We start from the raw sequence: 24893 nt of genomic DNA, 5'->3' as shown, positions 1-24893 counted from the left end.
GGGGCTGGGAATAGTGACATGGAGATGAATTAAACTTGTACAGTTCTTGGTCCTCTCTTTCCCAGAAAGCATAAGGATATAGCGTCGGAGGAACTTAGTAAAATTAGGGACTTCTGGATAGAAAGTGATACCTTAGTTGGCTGCTAAGCAGGTACAGTTTGATGCCTCACTGAGCACACAGTACAGCTGGGAGGATGAGATGACAACATAAATAGAGTTGAGCAGAAAAGCAGAAATACCAATGGACTGTTTCTTAGGTGGTTACTTACGGCTTTCATTACTGTTTTAGGCTGGCGACAAGATGGAAATGGCAGAAACTAATAGAATTAAAGTGCAGAAAAAAATAAGATCAAATGAGAAGCCACCATGCATGACAGCTGTTGGTGTAGAAACAAATCCTTTGAAAAAATTTACCATTCCAAAAATAAGGAGGACTGCTGATAAAGGTATGGTAAACTGGTAACAAAAATCAAAACTGAGCATTTTTGTCAAGTGAAAATTGTGCATAACTGTGTGTAAGTGATGTGTGTTATTCCAAAGCTCCATCAGTAAATGGTAACACCTCAAATCCTTGAAATCAACAGACTTGTTTCATATTTAGCACCTACCAGATGTTGTGAACCCAGCTGATTAAAGCTCAGAAAAACCTGCTCGTTACTTCAATCACCCTGACATCTGCTGGGCAATACAGAGAGTGTTGGGGACAACTTCCTGGTGCAAGTGCTGGAGGAACCAACTATGGGCCGTGCTCCTCTTGACCTGCTGCTCACAAACAGGGAAGAATTGATGGGGGAAGTAAAAGTGGGTGGCAACCTGGGCAGCAGTGACCATGAGATGGTTGAGTTCAGCATCCTGACAAAAGGAAGAAAGGAGAGCAGCAGAATACAGACCCAGGACTTCAGAAAAACAGACTTTGACTCCCTCAGGGAAATGATGGGCAGGATCGCCTGAGAGGCTAATATGAGGGGGAAAGGAGTCCAGGAGAGCTGGCTGTATTTTAAAGAAGCCTTATTGAGGGCGAGGAACAAATCATCCTGATATGCAGAAAGAATAGCAAATATGGCAGGTGACCAGCTTGGCTTAACAGTGAAATCTTCGGTGAGCTTAAACGCAAAAAGGAAGCTTATAAGAAGTGGAAACTTGGACAGATGACTAGGGAGGAATATAAAATTATTGCTCGAGCATGCAAGGGTGTAATCAGGAAGGCCAAAACACAATTGGAGTTGCAGCTAGCAAGGGATGTGAAGGGTAACAAGAGTTGCAGCTAGCAAGAGATGTGAAAGGTAACAAGAAGGGTTTCTTCAGGTATGTTAGCAACCAGAAGGTCAGGGAAAGTGTGGGACCGTTACTGAATGGGGGAGGCAACCTAGTGACAGATGATGTGGAAAAAGCTAATGTACTCAATGCTTTTTTTGCCTCTGTCTTCACAGACAAGGTCAGCTCCCAGACTGCTGCACTGGGCAGCACAGTATGGGGAGGAGATGAGCGGCCCTCAGTGGTGAAAGAACAGGTTAAGGACTATTTAGAGAAGCTGGACATGCACAAGTCCATGGGATCAGATGCAATGCATCCGAGGGTGCTGAGGGAGTTGGCTGATGTGATTGCAGAGCCATAAGCCATTATCTTTGAAAACTTGTGGCAATCGGGGGAGGTTCCCAATGATTGGAAAAAGGCAAATATAGTGCCCGTCTTTAAAAAAGGGAAGAAGAGAATCTGGGGAACTACAGGCCAGCCTCATCTCAGTCCCCAGAAAAATCATGGAGCAGGTACTCAAGGAATCCATTTTGAAGCACTTGGAGGAGAGGAAGGTGATCAGGAACAGTCAACGTGGATTCACCAAGGGCAAGTCATGCCTGACCAACCTGATTGCTTTCTATGATGAGATATCTGGCTCTGTGGATATGCGGAAAGTGGTGGATGTGTTATATCTTGAGTTTAGCAAAGCTTTTGATATAGTCTCCCACAGTATTCTTGGCTGCCATTTAAAAATGTATGGATTGGATGAATGGACTATAAGGTGGATAAAAAGCTGGCTAGATTGTCGGGCTCAACAGGTAGTGGTCAACGGCTTGATGTCTAGTTGGTAGCCGGTATCAAGTGGAGTGTCCCAGGGGTCTGTCCTGGGGCGGTTTTGTTCATCATCTTCATTAATGATCTGGATGATGGGATGGGTTGCACCCTCAGCAAGTTTGCAGGTGGCACTAAACTGGGGGGAGAGGTAGATACACTGGAGGGTAGGGATTGGGTCCAGAGTGACCTAGACAAATTGGAGGATTGAGCCAAAAGAAATCTGATGAGGTTCAATAAGGACAAGTGCAGAGTCCTGTACTTAGGACGCAAGAATCCCATGCACTGCTACAGGCTGGGGACCGACTAGCTAAGCGGCAGTTCTGCAGAAAAGGACCTGGGGATTACAGTGGATGAGAAGCTGGATATGAGTCAGCAGTATGTCCTTGTTGCCAAGAAAGCTAATGGCATATTGGGCTTCATTAGCAGGAGCATTGCCAGCAGATCAAGGGAAGATTATTCCCCTCTATTTGGCATTGGTGAGGTCACATCTGGAATATTACATCCAGTTTTGGGCCCCCCACTACAGAAAGGATGTAGTCAAATTGGAGAGAGTCCAGCGGACGGCAACAAAAATGATTACGGGGCTGGAACACATGACTTATGAGGAGAGGCTGGGTGAACTGAGCTTATTTAGTCTGCAGAAGAGAAGAGTGAGGGGGGATTTGATAGCAGCCTTCAACTACCTGAAAGGGGGTTCCAAAGAGGATGGAGCTCGGCTGTTCTCAGTTGTGACAAATGACAGAACAAGGAGCAATGATCTCAAGTTGCAGTGGGGGAGGTCTAGCTTGGATATTAGGAAACACTATTTCACTAGGCAGGTAGTGAAGCACTGGAATGCGTTACCTAGGGAGGTGGTGGAGTCTCCATCCTTAGAGGTTTTTAAGGCCCGGCTTGACAAAGCCCTGGCTGGGATGATTTAGTTGGGCTTGGTCCTACTTTGAGCAGGGGGTTGGACTAGATGACCTCCTGAGGTCTCTTCCAATCCTAATCTTCTATGAATTTATGGTTACTGACTATAACGAATATCTTGAATTTAAAATATATTTTTTTAGTTTTGTCCAGTTTTGCTAACACATCCCGAAAACCCTTCCCAAATGTCATGACAATACATGGAGTTAAAGAGAGAGAGAGTTTGTCAGTTTCTGAAATAGAGGAGATGTTTTCTGTTGGAGTCAGGTGCCACAAAGTGGTGACTTAGAACCTTTGGCCTGAAATGTTCCCACAGGGTCATGGACCATGGAAGAAGGTGTGACCGCATCCCCCTCAGTTATTTTCTCTGCCTGCCATTGGACCAGGAGCGTAGAACCATTTCTTGTGGGGGCTTTGTGTATTTGGTATTGTGTTGTTCGTTTGTATTGTGTAGAAAGGTTTAATTTTAGCTAGTTATGGCAGTTAACACATTTCAAGATGGCTATGGTGAGTGAACTGTGTGTCGCCTCCTGTCAGGCTCTTCCTGGCCTGCCAGTCATATAGTTCAGTTTGTCACATTGTGCATTATTCAGTTGTCCTCTACCTTTTCCTGAATTTAGCTCAATCCAGTGGAGCTCCAATTCAAGGTGCACTCCTCACTCACCCTATTAAGCAGCAGTGGGGAGTGGGGAGCAAGCAGATTCAGCTCTGTGGGCGCCGAATGGAGAGTTTGGAGGAGCTGTGGGAGAGGAAGAGAGAGGATTCCTACTCCCTCCCAGTAGTCAGGAAGAAGGGAGAAAGCCGAAGACTCAAGGTGAAAGGAGAAGTGGGAATAACAAGTCCCCAAACCTCCCTAGTCTGTCGTGTAAGGGAAAACTTTGTGTATGTTCTTTGCTTGTATATTTACTCAAGAGTCTCCTCACTTGTACCCTCCAGCTGATTTTTCTATTCTGTAATTCCTCAAACTGGTATTGAACTCTCCTGTACCAGGGTATCAAACGTATGGCACCCAGACCCTTTCTCTGGACCACAGCTTCACCCTTCAGAAGGGTCAGACCTGCAGTTGCTCGGCATGGTAGATCCTCGCTCCTACGAGTGCCCAAATTACCATACCTTTGAAATCACCCTCTTCCTGGGAGACTGGCCAGGGGCTGCTCCCCTTCCTAGCAGCTGTGGACTTGGCCACAGGACTTCCAGGCCTGATTATTGCAACTCACTGCACCTAAGAGTGGAGCTGCCAACCCTGAACATGGTTCTGTTGATACAGAATGCAGATCCCTGCCTACCTAGGACGCCATGGATGTGTCAGCCCACTGCTCTGCTCTCTGTGCTGGCTTCCTGTTGAACATAGAACATGGACCATACATTTAATGCTGATATTCTAAACCTTCCATGGGATTGATCCTAGCTACCTGGGAGATTCTCTTTCCTCTCTGTGAGCACCATCTCTTACAACAGAAACCTTCCTTAAGAACAATGAACTGTACCATTACGTGAGACATACAAGACAGAACTTTCTCAGCAGCTAAGCCAAGACCCTTGGGCAAAGTAATTAGCATGACAAAGGGTCTCAGAACAGACAGCAAAAGCACACTGTTTTAACGTATCCATTGTGCCATGCTGCACACCTTTGGTTAATGTTTGCCATAATTAATTTAACAGACTTAGAGCTTGTCTACACATAAACCCCTACAGCTGTAATGCTTCTGTGCAGACACTACCTATGCCGACGGGAGGGGTAATCCATCTCGCTGAGAGGCGGAAGCTGGGTCGACAGGCGAATTCTGCCATCAACCTAGTGCTGTCTACACCGGCGGTTAGGTTCGTTTAATTGCATTGGTCAGGGGTGTGGATTTTTCACACCTCTGAGCGACGTAGTTATACTGACCTAATTTCCTAGTGTAGATCAGGCCTTAGTGAATTTGCTGTCAATGAAATCTACTTATGTTAGTCTGCAAAGGATATTGGAAAATGCGTCATATTCACTATTTCCTTTGTTGTGTTTCTAGTTTCTTTAACACCCTGCTACACTAATCAGAGGGAGTATAGAAGCATCAGTCATACTCTGAGCCAGTCTCGTCTCAACACAGGATGTGACCTGCAGTTGTCGTGGCAGTTTGGTGAGATAAAACTGGTACACAATGAAGATCTGGAAAAAAAATTTGCTTCAAAGAGGTAGGTTATTGCAAAATGAATGGCAGTGAATTCACCATGGTGACTTTTCATGACTTATCCCTTTGCTCTTAATATTCATTCATCATTCCTTTCCATTGTGAGACTAGCTTCCTCCAACGGCAAGTCAGGGATGCTCGCGCTACCGTGGGGCTCACTTTACAAAGTGTCCTTATGGGTCATTTGCTTGCTGCGTAATACGACTCCCATTACTTTATTTGTTTTAAATCTCATCCCAGCTTTTCCTGCCTCCTTTCTTTATCTACCTACATGTTCTTTATTTACAAGGTCTTCAGGAAACCGTGAGCCAGGTTCTCTGTCCTGCTACATTCCCTATGCAGAGTCTGGCCTTGTCTCCTGATCCTGGTGATTCCTACGGGTGTTGCTGGCAGCCCTAGAACTGTCATCTTCCTGGCAGCTCCAGGCACAGGGAGCATGTTGGGATAAAGGAATGGAGAGATGGTGCGACAGTCTGCAGACAGTCCCTTGGGCACCATCCATCAACTGTCGCAAATAAGAGCAGACCCCAGGCTTCATTAACCTGAGCCAGGTCAAGATTCAGGGAGCCGTAACTGGCTGTGAGAGTTTTTCCTCAGCTGCAGCCCATCTCCTTAATCTTTGAAAAGCATAGGCAAGTTATGCTATGTGATGATTAATTAATAATGTCTTTGGTTTTTGTAGTTTCATGCCAAACATTTAAAAGCATTTAAATAGAATTAAATCTACAAAATATAATCTATGATAGGGCAAAGCACATACGCATAACTGAGCAGAAGTTTCCAGTTTTTTCCTGTTACTTGATCAGGTAAATTGGCCTATCTGCATGTGACGCTTCTGTTCACTGGCTGGAGGTGAGGATGAGACCAGCCCTGAGGGAGGTCAGGTCTCATAGGGAATCACTGGGGATGGAAAAACTGCTTTGCAGCACAGCCTAATTGTCAACAAAATACATCTGTGATTACCTTGGATTTTATTATTTATTAACACAAGTTGGAAGGGGGCGAGACATTTCTTTGGTTTATGATGCTCATACATTTCAGCACTGCTATCTCACACACGTACGTGCTAAACACTTCTAGATCCGCTATCGTGGGTGGGTGTTTACAAGTGAGAAGCATTAGAAAGGCACCATTCTGATGATGAAAAGTTTATTATATTAACAAACAAAAAGCTTTGTGAAGCTGTTTATTACACACACAACGTAACCGATGCAAACCCATAAAAGCAAGGAAATGAAAAGTTAGACCACCTAACAGCGTGTGCCTTCTCCTCCTCCACCCCCAAGCACGTGCCTGACCATTACTGCAAATGCCCTGTGCCACACACCATGGACTGCACCTGGGACTCTGCCACTCTTCTGCCCTTCTGCATGTGCCCCTTTATCAGGCTCCTTCCCCCATGCTCACAGTTGTGCTTGTTTGGGGTACTAGTTGGTGGTTCTTCGCAGGCCTCTCTGCCTGGCTCCCTGGACCTTTGAAAACCTGCATGTGTTGGGGTGTGTGTGAGGCTCTCACATGAGAGGGACGTCATTGTCCTACTCTAAGGGCTTGCACCCTACATCTGCCTGAGCACCACCTGGGCCAGTGCTGCAGGGGGCAGAACTTGCCTTCCTGCCTCAGCTACCTCTTGCCTTCGTCTAGCTTATCGTCATCAGAGCTTTCCTGTACAGGAACTCCTCACTTAAAGTCGTCCCGGTTACTGTTGTTTTGTTGTTACGTTGCTGATCAATTAGAGAACAGGCTCGTTTAAAGTTGCGCCATGCTCCCTTCTAACGTCGTTTGGCAGCCGCCTGCTTTGTCCACTGCTTGCAGGAAGAGCAGCCCGATGGAGCCAGCTGGTGGGGGCTTGGAACCAGGGTGGACTGGCAGCCCGCCTGTCAGCTCCCCACTCCCCTAAGTTCCCTGTGGGGCAGCCGCCCAACAGGCTATCAATTGCAGGCAGTTCAGCTGTCCCTCCCCCCGCTGCCCTGTGCTGCTCCTGCCCTCTGCCTGGGAGCTGCTCCCGGGAGCCTCCTGCTTGCTGTGCAAGGGGCGGGAAAAGACGGGTGCTAATGTCAGGGTGTCACCCTCCTCCCCGCTCCTGCCCCCTGCTACTTTACCCCATTTCCATAGAGCTGGGGTGAGGGCACGACAGGGCTCAGGACGGAGCGAGCTTGCTGGCAGCAGCTGCTGTCTCAACTTGCTGATCTACGTAAAAAGGCAGTGTACTTAGAGTGGGGTCAGCGTACTTAAAGGGACAGTGCGCGTCTCTCTCTCTCACACACGGGGTGTGTGTGTCCGTCTCTCTCTGCCATGCTGTCTCCCCTCCCTCCGTTCCTGCTGCCTTGGAGAGTGTGAGGCTACATTAACAATGTGTTAACCCCTGAGGGCTCAGCCGCGTGCTAGTTCATCATTTAGCAGTAAGGCATCCCCTGGGAAATATCCCACCCTCTGACTTCACCACCTCAACCAAGCTTCACAATCATCATTGCTGTGTACAGTATTAAATTGTTTGTTTAAAACTTATACTGTGTATGTGTGTCTGTGTGTATGTGTATAAAATATAGTCTTTTGTCTGGCAAAAAAAGTTTCCCTAAGCCCCCCATTTACATTAATTCTTATGGGGAAATTGGATTCGCTTAACATCGTTTCGCTTAAAGTCGCATTTTTCAGGAACAGAACTACACCGTTAAACAAGGAGTTACTGCAGTTAGTTTGTGTGGCATAGCATAGAATGTATTGTGCCTAGCTTGCTCTTGTACCAGGAGCCTTTGGCCCCCCACCTGGACCATGTCTGGTCCCAAGCCCCGTAAAGGCTTTGGAGATGTGCCTCCTGCCCACTGCTTATATATAGCACCCAATTCCAGTGCCTTGTATGTCTGGGCGAGACCTGCTTCACTGCACGCTTTCAGCTGCTTGACTCTGTGCCTGTACCGACTTCTTCGATCTGCTTCTGGGTACCTTTGACTCCTTCAACAACGAACCGGGAGGGTCCGTCGATTCAATTCTTCCCCACAGTAAGTGATGCAGATCCAGAGGCAGTGTCATGGTTCAATTAAGGACAAACCCATTTTGTCTCACCCTACAGTCTTCAGGTTCCTTAAGGGTTTGGTAAATGTGTTCGTCCCTTACCCCCACCCCCATTAAGGAGCCCATGTTTTAGTGGACTTTAATCTTGCACTGACAAAAGTGATGGGCACTCGTTATAAGCCTATTGCGGAAGCCTTTTTTGAGCCGGTATTGATCAAAAATATCCTTCCTGGCAACCGTTACATCTGCTAGGAGGCAGAGTGAGCTCAGAGCTTGGATGGGTACAGCACCTTACAGTGGCTCCACAAGGACAAAGTCACCATGAGGCCACATCCAGGCTTCATGGCTAAGGTGCTTTCAGATTTCCACCTATGCATTTCTCTGCCCATGTTGTTTTCCAGATCCCATTCCCTCCCCAGGGCAACTTGCCTCTGTACCCTAGATGTAAAAAAGGTGCACTGCTTTTATCTGGAAAAGACCAGGCCCTTTAGCAATTCTGGTCGGTGGTTCTTCAAACATGTGCCATTGTGGATGCCATGAGCTGCACGTTCACCTCATGCGCAAGGCTGGAGTTTTTCAGACTAGATGTGTCCGTCGAGGCTGCACGCGTGCCTTATGCAACTTCATGCTCCTGCACAAGGACATAAAGGGCAGCACTGTTCCCTTTAAGCTGTGCGCGTGTGCGCGCGCACACTGTGAAACACCGCACACACAAAAATTTGCACAGAAGCACAACAATTTGCACAGAAGAAGTTTTTTGCGCACATGGCCTGTCAAAAATTAGAGGGACCATTGAAGGGCAGAACACCTGTTACCCTCTCTCGGTTCCCTTTTTCTGCCTCTGGCAGTGAATGGAACCTGCTGCATGTCCCACCTGCTAGTTCTTAGCATTGGCTAAATGTCCTACAAACAAGGGCTGTTGATTAATCACACTGGTAAACAACAGAATACCAGCTGAAATTTATTACATATTTTGGATGTTTTTCCACATTTTCAAATATGTTGATTTCTACTACATCACAGAATACAAAGGGTACAGTGCTCACTTTATATTATTATTTTTGATTACAAATATTTGCACTGTAAAAATGATAAACAAAAGAAATAGTATTTTTCAATTCACCTCATACAAATACTGTAGTGCAATCTCTTTATCGTGAAAGTGTAACTTACAAATGTAGATTTCTTTTTGTTACATAACTACACTCAAAACCAAAACAATGTAAAACTTTAGAGCCTACAAGTCCACTCAGACCTATTTCCTGTTCAGCCAATTGCTAAGACAAACAAGTTTGTTTACATTGATGGGAGATACTGCTGCCTGCTTCTTATTTACAATGTCACCTGAAAGAGAGAACAGGCGTTTGCATGGCACGTTTGTAGCCGGCATTGCAAGGTATTTACGTGCCAGATATGCTAAACATTCGTATGCGCATTCATGCTTCGGCCACTATTCCAGAGGACATGCGTCCATGCTGATGACGCTCATTTAAAAAAAATGGGTTAATTAAATTTGTGACTGAACTCCTTGGGGGAGAACTCTATGTCCCCTGCTCTTGGCTGTGAGCTGAACTGTTCAGAGCCAAGCCTCCCACAAGGAGGGGCAAAGCAGTGCCAGTAGGACCCTGGGATAGTTATAATATTTACTTGTATTGTCTATGCACGTCTTTGCAGCCTGCTGGCTGTGCTAGCTGTCAGAGTGTGTAACCTCTTTTTATTTCATTGCTAGGGCCAAGATGCGTGAAGAAGGGAGGCAAGGCAGAGAACTTGAGGAACATTTTTGCTTTTTAGTGCTGCCTTGGGATGAGGCCTCAAAAATTTACCAGAGTGGAATACATACCAGCGAGTCTGCGATGAAGGAATTAGGAAATCCCCTCCTTGGAGTTTATTTATTCAGACATGTTGATGTTGCTTTGAATTATGCAAATAGATTTATCAGTGCAGAAAACATCCTGGTTTTCAAGGTAGGTGCCATGTAAAGAGTTAGGGGAAACATTTTCAAAAGTGCACAAGTGCTCTAGGCGTCTGTAACAGGGCAGGCTCCTCTCCCACCTTGGGGTCCTCACACACAGCCTTGGACGCCTCTTGATTGTCAACACCTGAGTGAGTGTTTATTTGTTACCACTGTCACAGTACCCGTGAAGCACTTCTAACTACCATGTCCCACTATTGTCACGATCCCCGTGAAGCACTTCTAACTACTGTGTCCCGCTACTGCCATGATCCCCGTGAAGCACTGCCATGTTCCGCATCCTTTTGCCACCATCAGAGTCCCAAGGCAACCCTTCTATCTATGGTGTCCTTCTGCCTGCAGCATCCTTCCCCTACAGACCCCGTGTAGCCCTGCCACCTGCAGCATCCTTCTGCCCTCAGCTGCCATCATGATCCCCGTGCAGCATGTCTGCCTGCAGCATTCTTCTGCCACCGTCGTAGTCTCCATGCTACACTGTTACCTGCCGTGTCCTCCTGACACCAACCCAGTCGCTGTGCCGCACTTCCGCCTGCAGCGTCCGTTTGCCACCGTCACCGTTGCCGTGCAGCATGTCTGCCTGCAGTGTCCTTCCACCCTCAGTCGGCATCACAGTCCCATGCAGCGTGTCTACCTGTGGCGTCCTTCTGCCTTCGGCTCTTTCTGCTTGAAGAGGAAGCAGTCTCACAGCCAGAGACCTGGCTTCCCCGGGGATTTGCTAGTCTTCTCTCCTCCCCTTGTGCTTCCTTCTTATGCTTTTTAACTACCTTCTCATCTGATTAGATAATTTTCTCCTTAGCTCGTCAGCCCACAGTCTGATTATAGTCTTCTGCTCCTCAGTTAGGGCTTCGCTGGGGGGAAACTAGTTGGTGTCTAGTGACCAGAGTGCTGGGTCAGCTGCTGGCTGTCAGCATTCAGTCACAGAGCCTAAATCCTATTTTCAAAAGTTACTGAGGAGCCTCATTGACTTTTAGTGGGAGTTAGGCTCCTAAGTGCCTAAGATGCTTCTGAAAACGAGACTTGGGTTCCTAGGTCACATAAGCACTTTTGAAGATTTTACCCCGGTGAATACTATTTCAAGCTAGTTGCTTTGTGGTGCTCATGAGTCATTTGCCTCTTATTTAAGCTGTGTTATTTGGAAACTGATACACTGTTAGTGATGTATCCCTTGTATTTTCTACATTCCACAAAGTGTGTAAACAGAAGAAGTTATGGAAATAATTTAAAATAAGAATAGGTATGCAGGTAGTACCATTTCTAAGTATCTGACAATATGCTGACAATAGAAGCCTTAAAAACTGTTTTATTTTTTTTAATACTTATATTTCCTTAGATAGTTGTTATTTCTTGGAAGCCATTCCCTTTTGTTGCGTTCCTAATTTTCATGCTTTCCTCTGGAAGTGGGTAGCGTATGTTTGCTTAAACGATAATAGATTGATTTTGGCACATCCTTGTTGAAATCTTTTGCTTTATTTGAGCAGGTTCTCTTTGGAAAGGTAAAAAAAATTCAGCCTCCAATGGGTAAAAAGAAAGTTGCTCTGGATCCTACACCAAACTTTGATTGCCATATGTCTAGAATTGCTCCTACACTTAAAGATCCAGTTGATCTGCAGGCCATTGGCTCATCGGTATGTTGACCTTTTATTTCACTTGGTTTGTTTATACATGAGCTAAATAGAATTGTATATATCATCTTTCCTTGTTCCCACCCTGGAAGCACAATATGAGAATAAAATGCTAGGGCCAGATTCACTGATACTCTGTCTGCTTTGTGCCACTCAAAGTAACCATAAAGTCAACTTGACTGGATGGTTAAGATGGGTTTACAGCCTGCTTTATGTCACTGGAGTAGTGTAACGTAGCTGGACCATACCAGTAAACGTGGCCTCCAAATTCTTAGGAATGGTCTGAAGCATTAGATTACATAAATAATAAATCACTGTATAAAAAAGTGTGGTGATCTGTGTCATGGCTCCATAGGATCGGTGTTATGCCCCCAGCTTGGGACAGTCTCTAGGAAGAACCCCTTCAATGTGCCAGCCTCCTTTTGTCACAATCTGAAATGTCAGGAATTTGGTCCCTTGTTGCAAAGCTGGCAGGCAAGGGGCTGAAGATCTGGCTCTACATCTGTCTGTCTGTATGGGTAAGATAGTGCTAGTCGAAGTTGAGGGCCTGGGGATTTTCCAGATGAAATAGAAATTGATGATGGAGTCTGGTATTTTCTTTGCAGCAATCTTGTTTATTTATAAGGAATGTTCAAAGTTCTGCTTCTCCTAATGGAGGAGGAACCAAGAACAAAAGGAGCAGTTTCTTAGCTTGCAGCCCCAAGCCTGTTGAGCCAACAGACAGATACTCACAGGCTATTGCCTGACTTCCTTGCTTTTGCCTCCGCCTCCCTCTTTTCTATGTGATCTCTCTCATCACACACACACACTCTCTTTCTCTCCTCCCCCCCCCCCCCCCCCCACACACTCAGTCCAAACTCCTGGGTGGGTTCACAAGCTCCATTTTTCTTAGGTGGGGGCTTTCTGATTTACTCATCCTGACAGTTATGTTAGTTGAACGGCTCAGGAGGTGAGTGCCCCCTCGCACCCCCCATCACACTGTTCTTGTGTTTTGCTTACAAAATGCTGTGCTTTTCCATTGGATATTGTGAGCCTCTTTGTGTTTGAGGAGTAAATATACTTTACAAGGTGAATCATGTAGTATGTATTCTGTGAGTTGTTTCATAAAACCTTTGTGATTGGTTTGGTGTTTTTCACTGGTGCTTTTCAGTTCTTTTGGAAAGTTAGGGAAAAAAATTTCTACAGCTTGAATATTGATGTGGACTTTGCAAAGCTGAAGAAACCTTGTTTTTTTGCCTGTTGATGTCTGTAAGCTCAAGTATACAACATGGAAAGCTTGATTGCTGATGGCGGTGACTTCAGCTCAAAGAGTAAGCAGGCTTCAGGCTTTAGTTCAGTGGTTTTCAACCTTTTTTTATTTGCCTACTCCTAAACAATTTCAAAGGGAGGAACCTTTTGGAAATCTTAGGTATAGTCTGCGGACTCCAGGTTGAAAACCACTCTTCTATGGTAACAACAATCTTTCACAGACCCTTTAAATATAGTCTGTGGACCCTCGGGGGTCTGTGGACCACAGGTTGAAAACTACTGCTTTAGATAGTGATTGCATGACTCTTAGTTAAATACTTACAAAAAACTGTTTAAAACATTATTTGGGTTGCAAAGTCAAGTACTCAAAAGTTAGAAAATGCCAGTTTTATGCTCGTCCATCTGTGACACGAAGCGCCTCTCTTTGCACACCCTACACACTATTATAATAATCTTTGTACAAAGTATGCACTGTGCTGTATCATTTGAAAACTAACAATTCACTGATCATTAATATTCTTGTGTGATGTATGTACACGGCAGGTATTAAGAGTTCAGGATAGATGCTAGAATTATGACTGAAGTGTTTAAACCAGGCATGTTGGGGGAGTTGGTAAACAGGTCTGTACTATGCAAAGGAATCTGTATTTGATTCTCTGATCAGCCTGATTGTCAGACAAAGATAATGAAGGTCTGTATGTACATGTAAGCAGTAAAGAGGACCATCAAGGCAACAGGGGGAAACTAAGGCATAGCTGGATAGTGCTGTCATCCAGAAACTGCTGGATGCAATGAAGACTGTGGCACAGCTGGGAAAGCTGTGGGCCAGAACTCCACTGAGAGCAGGGCAGACTGAGTGGTAAGAGAGCTGAGTAAACACCTTGAGGGTGACAGAACTCTTTAGGGCTTGGGTGACCCAGATGATGTGAAGCAACCGCTGGCAGAAGTATGGATGTTAAAGGTGATGGAACGATGCCCCTTAATCTGGGTTTAGGATGGTCACTTCAGACATAATTAAACATATTGAGGAGTTGGAGAACAGTGGGTTCTAACTTGCTGCTCCAGGTCAGCCAGTGGTTAACTCTCCTACTGCTTTGTAAGAGGGGAGGTGTGACACTAAATACCCCTGTACCCCACCCTACACACTATTGTAATAATCTTTTTGTACAAAATATGCCTTGTGAACTATCGTCTGAAAATCAATAATTCACTGAGCATTAATATTCTTGTGTGAGGTATGTACGCGGTGGATATTAAGCATTATAGATATATGCTACAATTATGACCGAAGTGTGTTTAAATCAGGTGTGTCAGTGGTGTTGGTAAACAGGTCTGCATTAGACAGCTCAGAGTACTTTGAAAGACAATGAGAATGGAAATGCATATCACGTAAACAGACCCATCTAGCTAATAAGAGAGTGGAGAAAAACCTCTTGCTAACAAGTGGCATGGCATCTACATCTACCAGGAGAGAGAAGCTTGGTCTGGTTTTTACTTTTCAAATAATCTATTGCAAAGGTTTACTGTGGTATCCTAACAATCGGGCTGAACCTCAAGTGATAAGCAAATTGAATCAAGTGATTGTATACAATATTACTATATTAGAAAAGTGTATAGAGTGAGGGCTTTTTCTGAAAGCAAATGACACCCTGGTGATTAATATCATTGTGAAATGCATGGGGAACACTATATGAGGAAATGTGTATACTTAATGATATTATGTTTTAAAGTCTGTGGCCAAAGAGGGAGGAACAGGTTCCCTCCTAGACAGGAGGGAAGGTAGCTATTTTCCTATCTCCTAGGTAAATTAAGCATGGTAGAATCAAAACAATAGAAGTCTCATTTACATACGGGGGAAGGGAAGTCCACAGGAAGAAAAGAACAATATGAGGTCATCCTGCCTCTTGAAACAAAATCACTGAACTTTGGAAGATATAAGCAAAGACAGGAGCCATCTTGGGCATCCATCCTTAGACAGACACAAGGGAACAGAGCTCTTGCAAGCTGAGAAAGATTGGTCTTTAAGCCAAGGGGAGGTTGGCACCATTTTTGATGGCAATTGGCTATTCTGGAATGGGTCTGTCTCAGTTTTTCCTACTGAAGCTGTTTGACTTTGTATAAAATACTTGAATATTCATTGGGCCAAAGAGAGAGCCAGTCTCTGGAAACGGAATATAGGTGAGAAACCATCTTGAACAAAGCCTGTACCTTGTTAGATTAAGCATTAGACTTTTAGTTGTGTGTTTTCAGTTTAATTGGCTTGTATCTATTTCTATCTTTTTCTCTTTTACTTGAACTCACTTAAAATCCTATCTTCTTTTGTAAATATATTTTACTATTAATCTAAACCAGTGATTTTCAACCTTTTTTCATTTGTGGACCCCTACAAAATTTCAAATGGCAGCGTGGACCCCTTTGGAAATCTTAGTCTGCAGACCACCAGGGGTCTGTGGACCACAGGTTGAAAACCACTGATCTAAACCACCAATGCTGTGTTTGAATTGAAGTGAATGTTAACTCCAGTTAATATGGCAAGATGGTGGGTTTTGTCTTTAGAGGAACAAACAAACCTTATCGTATCTCTGAACTCTCCAAGGGAGAGCTGGACATTACAAAGCACATGGTTTTGGGAAAACTTGGAACTGGGAATGTGTTCAGGTCACCCTGCAAGTAGTAACCAAGGCTGGTGGAAGCCAGACTTGGGCTGTAGACAGGCTGCTGAACCAGATCTGTCTAAGCACACAGACACTCAGGGTGTGATCTACGTGCTGGCAGGCTGGTTGTGAGCCTTCCAGCTTGGGCGCTACAGCAGCAAAGCATTGTGAGGCTCTCAGGCTTACAGGATAGGTGGTGACACAACCCCTCACTAGTCTGGATTGCCCCTCCCCCTCTAACTCTGTGACACACTGCAACCTAAACTCTGTCCCCTTGTGGATCCATCCTGTGCACTGAACGAGGAATAATATGTGAACGTGTAATTAAAGATGATAATACTTATGCTCAAAGGGGCAGAATTATGGTTGCACAGCTAACTTTCAGCTGCCCGGCTTTGCAACCTGTTTTCCAATTCTTTTTTTTTTAAAGAAGGAAAAAGGTAAAAACAAATTATATTACATGCAACTGTAAAAAGAACTTCCTGAGCAGAGTTTGAATCTTCAGCATAGACTTCTGCACCTTGATTGACATGACTTGACTACAATAGCTGGCAGCAGGAGAATGCTGCTACCCTGGAGGGTGTGATGGCTACTGGGGCCACGTGCTGGGTCTGGGGCAGGGAAGATGTCGCAAAGAGCCTAGCCTGGCTCTTTTTCCCTTCTCTGCTCCTTGCTCCAGCATCTCCCATGGCTCCTAGTGCAGTGGGTGGTGATGGGAGGTGATGCTGCTGCTCTGGCATTAGCATAGGCCCAGCTGTAGAATGGTTGGGTGCTGTTATTATTTTGGCAGGCTGCCAACAATTTTCTGAGGAACACACACAATAGACGGGAAATGGTGATTTTTTTTAACTGTTTATAATTTAACTAAACCTGAACATGGGAAAAGCGAAAGATACGTCTCTAGCTCCAGGGCATTCCCTGCCAAATTTCTCCACAAGTTAGATGTTAAGGGTCCCTTGGTTTTCATTGGGAGTGGATGAAAAGCCTTAAAATATCCACTCAACAATTTTCATTTGAAACCAATATAACAGGTCAAATTAAACAACCCCCTACAAAAGAAAGATAGACCCTATTAATTCTGCTATTGAAGCCTGATCTACCAGCACCTGAAGGGTGGAAAATTCTTCCAGTGGGGGTTACAGTGGTTCCTCTTGCCCCCTCCTCTACTAGCGGCCTGAAGCTGGATGACACAAAGTGGGTGGGGCCAGTTTGAGAATGGGGGAGGGTTCCAGTTTATCCAGGAGGGTTCAAGGACCTTCTGTAGAGCCCCATCTGAAACCTAAGGCTGTTCTCCCCCAACAAAACCCCTTGGTCCGGTGGTGGTCAATTCCCACGGAGCTGCAGCTGCCCTTGCCTGACTGGTTCCAGGTGGTAAATCTCCAGTCTGTGTGATACAGGTGACTGTGACTGGATCTCTCTCACTGTTATATTTTAGGTGTCCTGAATCCATTAGGGAGTGTTCAGGCCGCATTGGTCCCAGGCCTGGTGTGTAGGGACAAGGCAGTTCTCTTCATACTCTTTGCAAAGCAGCATTGCTTAACTCAGTAGCCTTGGCATAAATATGAGTTTGGCGTCTCCATGTTTCTGCACCTGTTTCTGGGCTGTGAGTGACACAGCTGTCCTATGCACTAGATTTTTACCCTGGGTTGCTAGTTTTGTGTCTTGTCTGAATAATAGTTTACCCCTGTCTGTGTAAAAACCAACAAAAACTAAAAAGATGTTCTTATCATCATTGCATTCTGTGCCTGTTAGGCTGGATTGTTGTTGCTATTTATTGCAGATATGTACAAGAACTTTTCTTCTTTTCCTTGGGAAGTTTTAGAGAGACTTCCCTGGAGTTTTACTGCAACCAAACTGGTGTCTCATACAACTCTGGAGAGTACAAAGGACATATAATTCCTTGTTTATAGGAGCAATGGATGATGGTAGATTCCTGATTGCCTGTCCACCTTCCCTGCAGTTAGGGGGGATTTGTTTTTCTGAGTTTTCTGTTCTTTTCTTTTGCTGGGAATAAAGCAACTGAATGTTGAGACAAAGGATGATCACAGTCTCACAAGCGGGCAGTTGTATGCTGCCCCAGCCCTAATGGGGGTGACATGTTAATGGCTTAGAACTGGAGTAATAGGAGTTTCTTCACTGTCTCATGTTGGGACAATCAACCCGACTGTGAGGCTCTGTTATTACTGTCTTCAGGGGGTGGGAAAGACACTGCAGAGACTGCCCATCACGCTGACCAAGATCGTTTCATTGCGTCCTTGTATTCCACCATCAGTCTGCATCCATCTGGTGTGTCTTGTCTTATATTTAGATTGTCAGGTCCTTGGGGCAGGGACTGTCCTTTTTGTTCTGTGTTGTACAACACCTGGCAGAGTGGGGTCCTGGTCTGTGACTGGGGCTCCTAGGTGCTACGGTAATACACGTAATGGTGGTGATGATGACAGGTCGTTTGCTTATCTAGTTGATGTTGCCTCTGTTACACTCTTCCGTAAGAAGATTTTGGCTACTTAGTGTAGCTGTTTTTATAGCAATCCTCAGGAGCATTCTAGCCTCCAAAGCCTAGTGCTCTGTATGTTAACTAGAACCAAAATAGCTGAATTGATTTTAATTTACAGTTTTTGTTATTTCAGTGCAAATCTCTATGTGGACCCTCTTAATCTAGAATAAGAGCACCCACACAAAGATTTGCACCAAAATAATGAAAGGTGTGAACTAAAACAGATTTAGTTTTTCAGTTCCAATTTGTGGATAGAATCGTGGGGCTATCTGATCTCATTTACACAATGTAAATTCAGAGTAACTCCACTGATTACTAATCTGTGTAAATGAGATCACAAACTGGCCCCCAAAATCCATGGTGAGAAAGAACAGGTGGCCAGGTCAGTTGCTACCCATACTTCAGCATTGGGTGTGCAGGAGTTAGCTCAAACTTTAAATCAAGGGATGGGGCGAACCAGTCACAATTGCTGAGCAAAAAACCAAGAGTGGTGATCTCTGGTAGCAACCATCTACAGAAAACATTTTTTCCCTTCATCTCTTGTAAAAATGTTCAAGTTTAGTCACAATACAGACCTCATTACTTTCCAATTATGGACAATTAATGATATGGTGGTCTTAAAAAAATGAAATTGAATAATAATAAAAAGACACACCTCCCCCTCTTCACCTGTGCTTATATTCCATTGCCATCCATGTTTATCTATGCCTCCTGACAACATAGGGGCTTCTGTCTTCTCTGAGCACAGCATAGCTTCACTCTAGAGGCAGTGGGCCGTCTAATCTTTCTCTTGCACAAGTAGGGAAATGACAGCCTGTGACTTCAGCCCCATTGCATATAGTGGGAGATGGTAGCTGCTTTGGAAAGAGTGCTCCCGATGAGCGCCTGTGAAGATTTCAGTTGCAAGCATGTTTTGAGACACAGACTTTCAGTTAGGAAGAATAAAGGCAAAACGGACCCTTACTCCTAAATATTTCTTTTCAAAAATTACCTGTTGTCCCAGATCTTGTTGAGGTTTGCCTCTGCTAGTTGTTCTATAGATACAGTGTTGTTCAATATTTATTATACAGTAGTGCCTAGTGGAAGGCACAGTCCCTGCCGAGAGGCACATACAAGCAACATAGACAAAACGAGGGATGGGAGAGGACATGGAGGTACAGAGAGGGGAAGTGACTTGCCCAGGCTCACCCAGCAACTCAGTGGCAGAGCAAATAGAACACAGGTCTCCTGACTCCCAGTCCAGCGCCCTATCCTGTGGCCCATGTTGTCTCTCCCAAGCAGCTTTTGCCCCCTGCACTCCATTTAAACAGCTCTCAACAAAGTCTCTAACCACGTCTTCCCAGTGAAAGCTCAAGCTCTTTTTCAACCTTTTGGCTACCTTCAACTATGCAGCCTTAGAAATGCTGATGATAGGTTCTGTAACTTTTTAAAACTTCTTATGTTGGTGGTATGTGTATATCAGGTATTGTGGGTGGCTCAGGTAGCGACACCTATTGTTATGGACTTTTTAAGAAAATGTTTTCATGAGGACCTGTCTTACAAGAGGCGATTGGAAGAGCTTGGCTTCTTTAGCCAGGCTGAGAGCGGGCCTGTAAATATGTAGTGGTGGAGGGAGGGTGAAGAGCTATTTAAGCTGAAGGACAGTGTTGGTACAAGAACAAATGGATATCAACTGGCCATGAACAAACTCAGGCTGGCAGTTAGAAGACGGTTTGTAACCTTCAGAGGGGTGAGGTTCTGGAACAGCCTCCCAACAGGAGTTGTAGGGGGCAAACAACTTAATTAGTTTTAATAGACGGCTGGACAAATTTATGGGGGTGATTATATGACAGGGTTGCCTGGGTGGAGGGAAGGGCTCAGCAGCCCTGGGGCTTGTTTTCAGTTTGTCTTATGTTTCTAAAAGCTGATGCCTCAGGGTTTCAGCTGGCCACCTGCAGGAGTCAGGAAGGGATTCCCCTCCCCTAAATGCATTCTGGGTTGTTTTTTATTCATTTCCTCCTTTTGAAGCATCAGGGATGGCCACAGCTGGAGATGGGACATTAGACAGGGAGGGCCAGGGCTCTGAGGGGGCACCAAGCATTCTCTTGCTCAGGTGCATGGCTGGCTGGTTCTTGGTCACATGCTTAGGGTCTAACTGATCACCCTGTATGCGGTCGAGATGGAATATTCCCCAAGGTCAGATTGGCAGTGACCTTGGGGGTTTTTGTGGTCCTCTGCAGTGTGTGGGTGCAGGTCACTTGCCAGGATTATCTGGGTGTTTCTCACTTACTCTTTTTCCTCCCACTGCAGGGGCCTCAATCTCTGGTACACCTCAGCCCCTTAAAATCTCTGCCTATGGCACATAATAGTCTAGTCTTTTGTGGGCTGTAATACTTCGGTCTGATTTTGGTAGCTGGGTTTAGTGTATGGGTGCTGGGTGGTGTTGGTGGCCTGTGATATACAGGAGGTCTGACTAGAGGATCAGGTGGTCCTTTCTCGCCTTAAACTCAATTACTCTAAATTTAACCTCCCTTCAGATCCCTGTAGCATATAAATTACTGAATTTTCAGACTTGAAAACTTTCTCCTCTCCAGATTCTAGCAAAATGCACAGCATAGCGTACTTCTGAACTTTATTAATAATATTATTTACAAAAATTTCCTTCCACAACACAGTGATCATTGAAAGTATTCTGTTGTGTCCACTCAGCGCACCATCACAATAACTCAACCACACCAATATGCTAATAGTATCTCTAACACACTTTCCACAAGAACTGACAATTGCTGCAGCATACAACCTAAACTCCAACCTCTTAATTTGTTTAGTTACATAATGCATTGTGAATATATGTATGATGCATGTACGGATTTCAGTATTTGCAGACAGTTTTGTTTACTGCTCAATAAATCAGTTTTTATACATAATGTGATCAAATTCAGATTTATATTTGGTTGGACAACTTTATAATGAAGATATTTATATTTTAAATTTGAAGAATAGTGCTCATCTTTTAAAAAGATTGTTTCCCTTCCACCTGTCCCCTCGCCCTTAAATTATCAGGCATTTTCATCATAATGGATTTGAGATCAGGGTGGAACAGTTTAAATCAAGGTGATTAAATCACTGATTTAAATCATGCTGAAGCATTGTAAAATCAATTTAGAAAATTTGTGTTATTGTAGCTTCAGATTAAAATGCAATGAATTACTGTTTTTGAAATATCATATTTGGTAGGACATCTTATGTGAATTTCACAAAAGTGCTGTAGGCAAAATACAAAATGTGGCAAATTGAGGCCCTATCCTGCAAACACTTAAGCAGGTATGTAACTTTACACACATCAATAGTCCATTAATTTAAATGGGATGACTTGTGTGCTTAACATCGGGGTCTATTGTTGTATTTTTATTAACATAAGAACTTAAAAAGAATGGACCTACTGGGTCAGACCAAAGGTCCGTCTAGCGCAGTATTCTGTCTTCCGACAGTTGCCAGTGCCTGATGCCCCAGAGGGAATGAACAGAACAGGGAATCATCAAGTGATCCATCCCCTGTTGCTCATTCCCAGCTCCTGGCAAACAGAGGCTAGGGACACCATCCCTGCCCATCCTGGCTGATAGCCATTGATGAACCTATCCCCCATGAATTTATCTAGTTCTTTTTTGAACCCTGTTATGGTCTTGGCCTTCACAACATCCTCGGGCAAGGAGTTCCACAGGTTGACTGTGCATTGTATGAAGAAATACTTCCTTTTATTTGTCTTAAACCTGCTGCCTATTAATTTTATTTGGTAACCCCTAATTCTTGTGTTATGAGAAGCAGTAAACAACACTTCTTTATCTATTTTCTCTACACCAGTCATGATTTTATAGACCTGAATCATATCTCCCCTTAGCCATCTCTTTTCCAAGCTGAAAAGTCCCAGTCTTATTAATCTCTCCTCATACGGAAGCCGTTCCATACCCCTAATCATTTTTGTTGCCCTTTTTGAACCTTTTCCTATTCCAATATCTTTTTTGAGATGGGGCAACACATCTGCACACAGTATTCAAGATGTGGGCGTACCATGTATTTATATAGAAACAACATGATATTTTCTGTCCTATTATCTATCCCTTTCTTAATTATTCCCAGCATTCTGTTTGCTTTTTTGACAACCACTGCACATTGAGTGGATGTTTTTAGAGAACTATCCACAATGACTCCAAGATCTCTTTCTTGAGTGGTAACAGCTAATTTCGATGCCATCATTTTATATGCATAGTTGGGATTATGCTTTCCAATGTGCAATACTTTGCATTTAACAACATTAAATTTCATCTGCCATTTTGTTGCCCAGTCACCCAGTTTTGAGAGATCCTTTTCTAGCTCTTTGCAGTCTGCCTGGGTCTTAACTATCTTTAGTAATTTTGTATCATCTGCAAATTTTGCACCTCACTGTTTACCCCTTTTCCCAGATCATTTATGAATATGTTGAATAGGACTGGTCCCAGAACAGACCCCTGGAGGACACCACTATTTACCTCTCTCCATTCTGAAAACTGACCACTGATACCTACCCTTTGTTTCCAATCTCTTAACCATTTACCAATCCATGAGAGCTCCTTCCCTCTTATTCCATTCCTTGTGTGAGAGCCTTTGGTGAGGGACCTTGTCAAAGGCTTTCTGGAAATCTAAGTACATTATATCCACTGGATCCACTTGGTCCACATGCTTGGTCTTGGTCTAACATCTTTCATCTTAATGACACAAAATCCTTGTCACTTCAAACAGAATTGCTTCAGTGTTAACAACATGTAAATAACTTCTTTGTTTAGACCTTCAAGATATTAACAAAGTTAACAGGAACTTTTTTATACACAAAGGCCAATGTGTTTAAAAATTGGAGCTTAAAGTTAAGCACCTACGGGTGGGATTTTCAAAAGCACTGGTGTACTATAGGAACACAAGCCATGGTTTCAAACCTGATAGAAGAGTATAGCCCAGTCAAAGGCTTTTTTGATGTGTAGAAGTTCAGTACATTGGAAAGTGTTGTTGGTTGTGGAAAAGCAGCATCACTTGCCCCATAACCTCAGCCGTGCAGAACACAATGTCATCCACAGCCTCAGAAACAACTCTGACATCATAATCAAAAAGGCTGACAAAGGAGGTGCTGTTGTCATCATGAATAGGTCGGAATATGAACAAGAGGCTGCTCGGCAGCTCTCCAACACCACTTTCTACAAGCCATTACCCTCTGATCCCACTGAGAGTTACCAAAAGCATCTACAGCATTTGCTCAAGAAACTTCCTGAAAAAGCACAAGATCAAATCCGCACAGACACACCCCTGGAACCCCGACCTGGGATATTCTATCTACTACCCAAGATCCATAAACCTGGAAATCCTGGGCGCCCCATCATCTCAGGCATTGGCACCCTGACAGCAGGATTGTCCGGCTATGTAGACTCACTCCTCAGGCCCTACGCTACCAGCACTCCCAGCTACCTTCGAGACACCACTGACTTCCTGAGGAAACTACAATCCATTGGTGATCTTCCTGATAACACCATCCTGGCCACTATGGATGTAGAAGCCCTCTACACCAACATTCCACACAAAGATGGACTACAAGCCATCAAGAACACTATCCCCGATAATGTCACGGCTAACCTGGTGGCTGAACTTTGTGACTTTGTCCTTACCCATAACTATTTTACATTTGGGGACAATGTATACCTTCAGATCAGCGGCACTGCTATGGGTACCCGCATGGCCCCACAGTATACCAACATTTTTATGGCTGATTTAGAACAACGCTTCCTCAGCTCTCGTCCCCTAACGCCCCTACTTTACTTGCGCTATATTGATGACATCTTCCTCATCTGGACCCATGGAAAAGAAGCCCTTGAGGAATTCCACCATGATTTCAACAATTTCCATCCCACCATCAACCTCAGCCTGGTCCAGTCCACACAAGAGATCCACTTCCTGGACACTACAGTGCTAATAAACGATGGTCACATCAACACCACCCTATACCAGAAACCTACTGACCGCTATTCCTACCTACATGCCTCCAGCTTTCACCCTGACCACACCACACGATCCATCGTCTACAGCCAAGCTCTGCGATACAACCGCATTTGCTCCAACCCCTCAGACAGAGACAAACACCTACAAGATCTCTATCAAGCATTCTTACAACTACAATACCCACCTGCGGAAGTGAAGAAACAGATTGATAGAGCCAGAAGAGTTCCCAGAAGTCACCTACTACAGGACAGGCCTAACAAAGAAAATAACAGAACGCCACTAGCCATCACCTTCAGCCCCCAACTAAAACCCCTCCAACGCATTATTAAGGATCTACAACCTATCCTGAAGGATGACCCAACACTCTCACAAATCTTAGGAGAAAGGCCAATCCTTGCCTACAGACAGCACCCCAACCTGAAGCGAATACTCACCAACAACCACATACCACACAACAGAACCACTAACCCAGGAACCTATCCTTGCAACAAAGCCCGTTGCCAACTGTGCCCACATATCTATTCAGGGGACACCATCACAGGGCCTAACAACATCAGCCACACTATCAGAGGCTCGTTCACCTGCACATCCACCAATGTGATATATGCCATCATGTGCCAGCAATGCCCCTCTGCCATGTACATTGGTCAAACTGGACAGTCTCTACGTAAAAGAATAAATGGACACAAATCAGATGTCAAGAATTATAACATTCATAAACCAGTCGGAGAACACTTCAATCTCTCT

General features: G+C 44.5%; 1 protein-coding gene across 3 annotated transcripts in view; it reads left to right on the top strand.

The window, feature by feature from the left end:
* The first annotated feature begins 293 nt into the window (after positions 1-293).
* Positions 294-24893, top strand: part of TEX15 (testis expressed 15, meiosis and synapsis associated) — a 68082-nt gene continuing 43482 nt past the window's right edge. For all 3 annotated transcript variants that reach the window (XM_043544546.1, XM_043544545.1, XM_043544544.1), the window contains exons 1-4: positions 294-446; positions 4989-5154; positions 9889-10123; positions 11610-11756. In XM_043544546.1, the coding sequence (XP_043400481.1) occupies positions 302-446; positions 4989-5154; positions 9889-10123; positions 11610-11756 (693 nt within the window). In that variant the 5' untranslated portion in view covers positions 294-301. The remainder of the gene's footprint in view (positions 447-4988; positions 5155-9888; positions 10124-11609; positions 11757-24893) is intronic.

The sequence above is a fragment of the Chelonia mydas genome, chromosome 4, assembly GCF_015237465.2.
Source record: "Chelonia mydas isolate rCheMyd1 chromosome 4, rCheMyd1.pri.v2, whole genome shotgun sequence".
Taxonomy (NCBI): domain Eukaryota; kingdom Metazoa; phylum Chordata; order Testudines; family Cheloniidae; genus Chelonia; species Chelonia mydas.
This window is presented reverse-complemented; position numbering and strand designations above follow the sequence as displayed.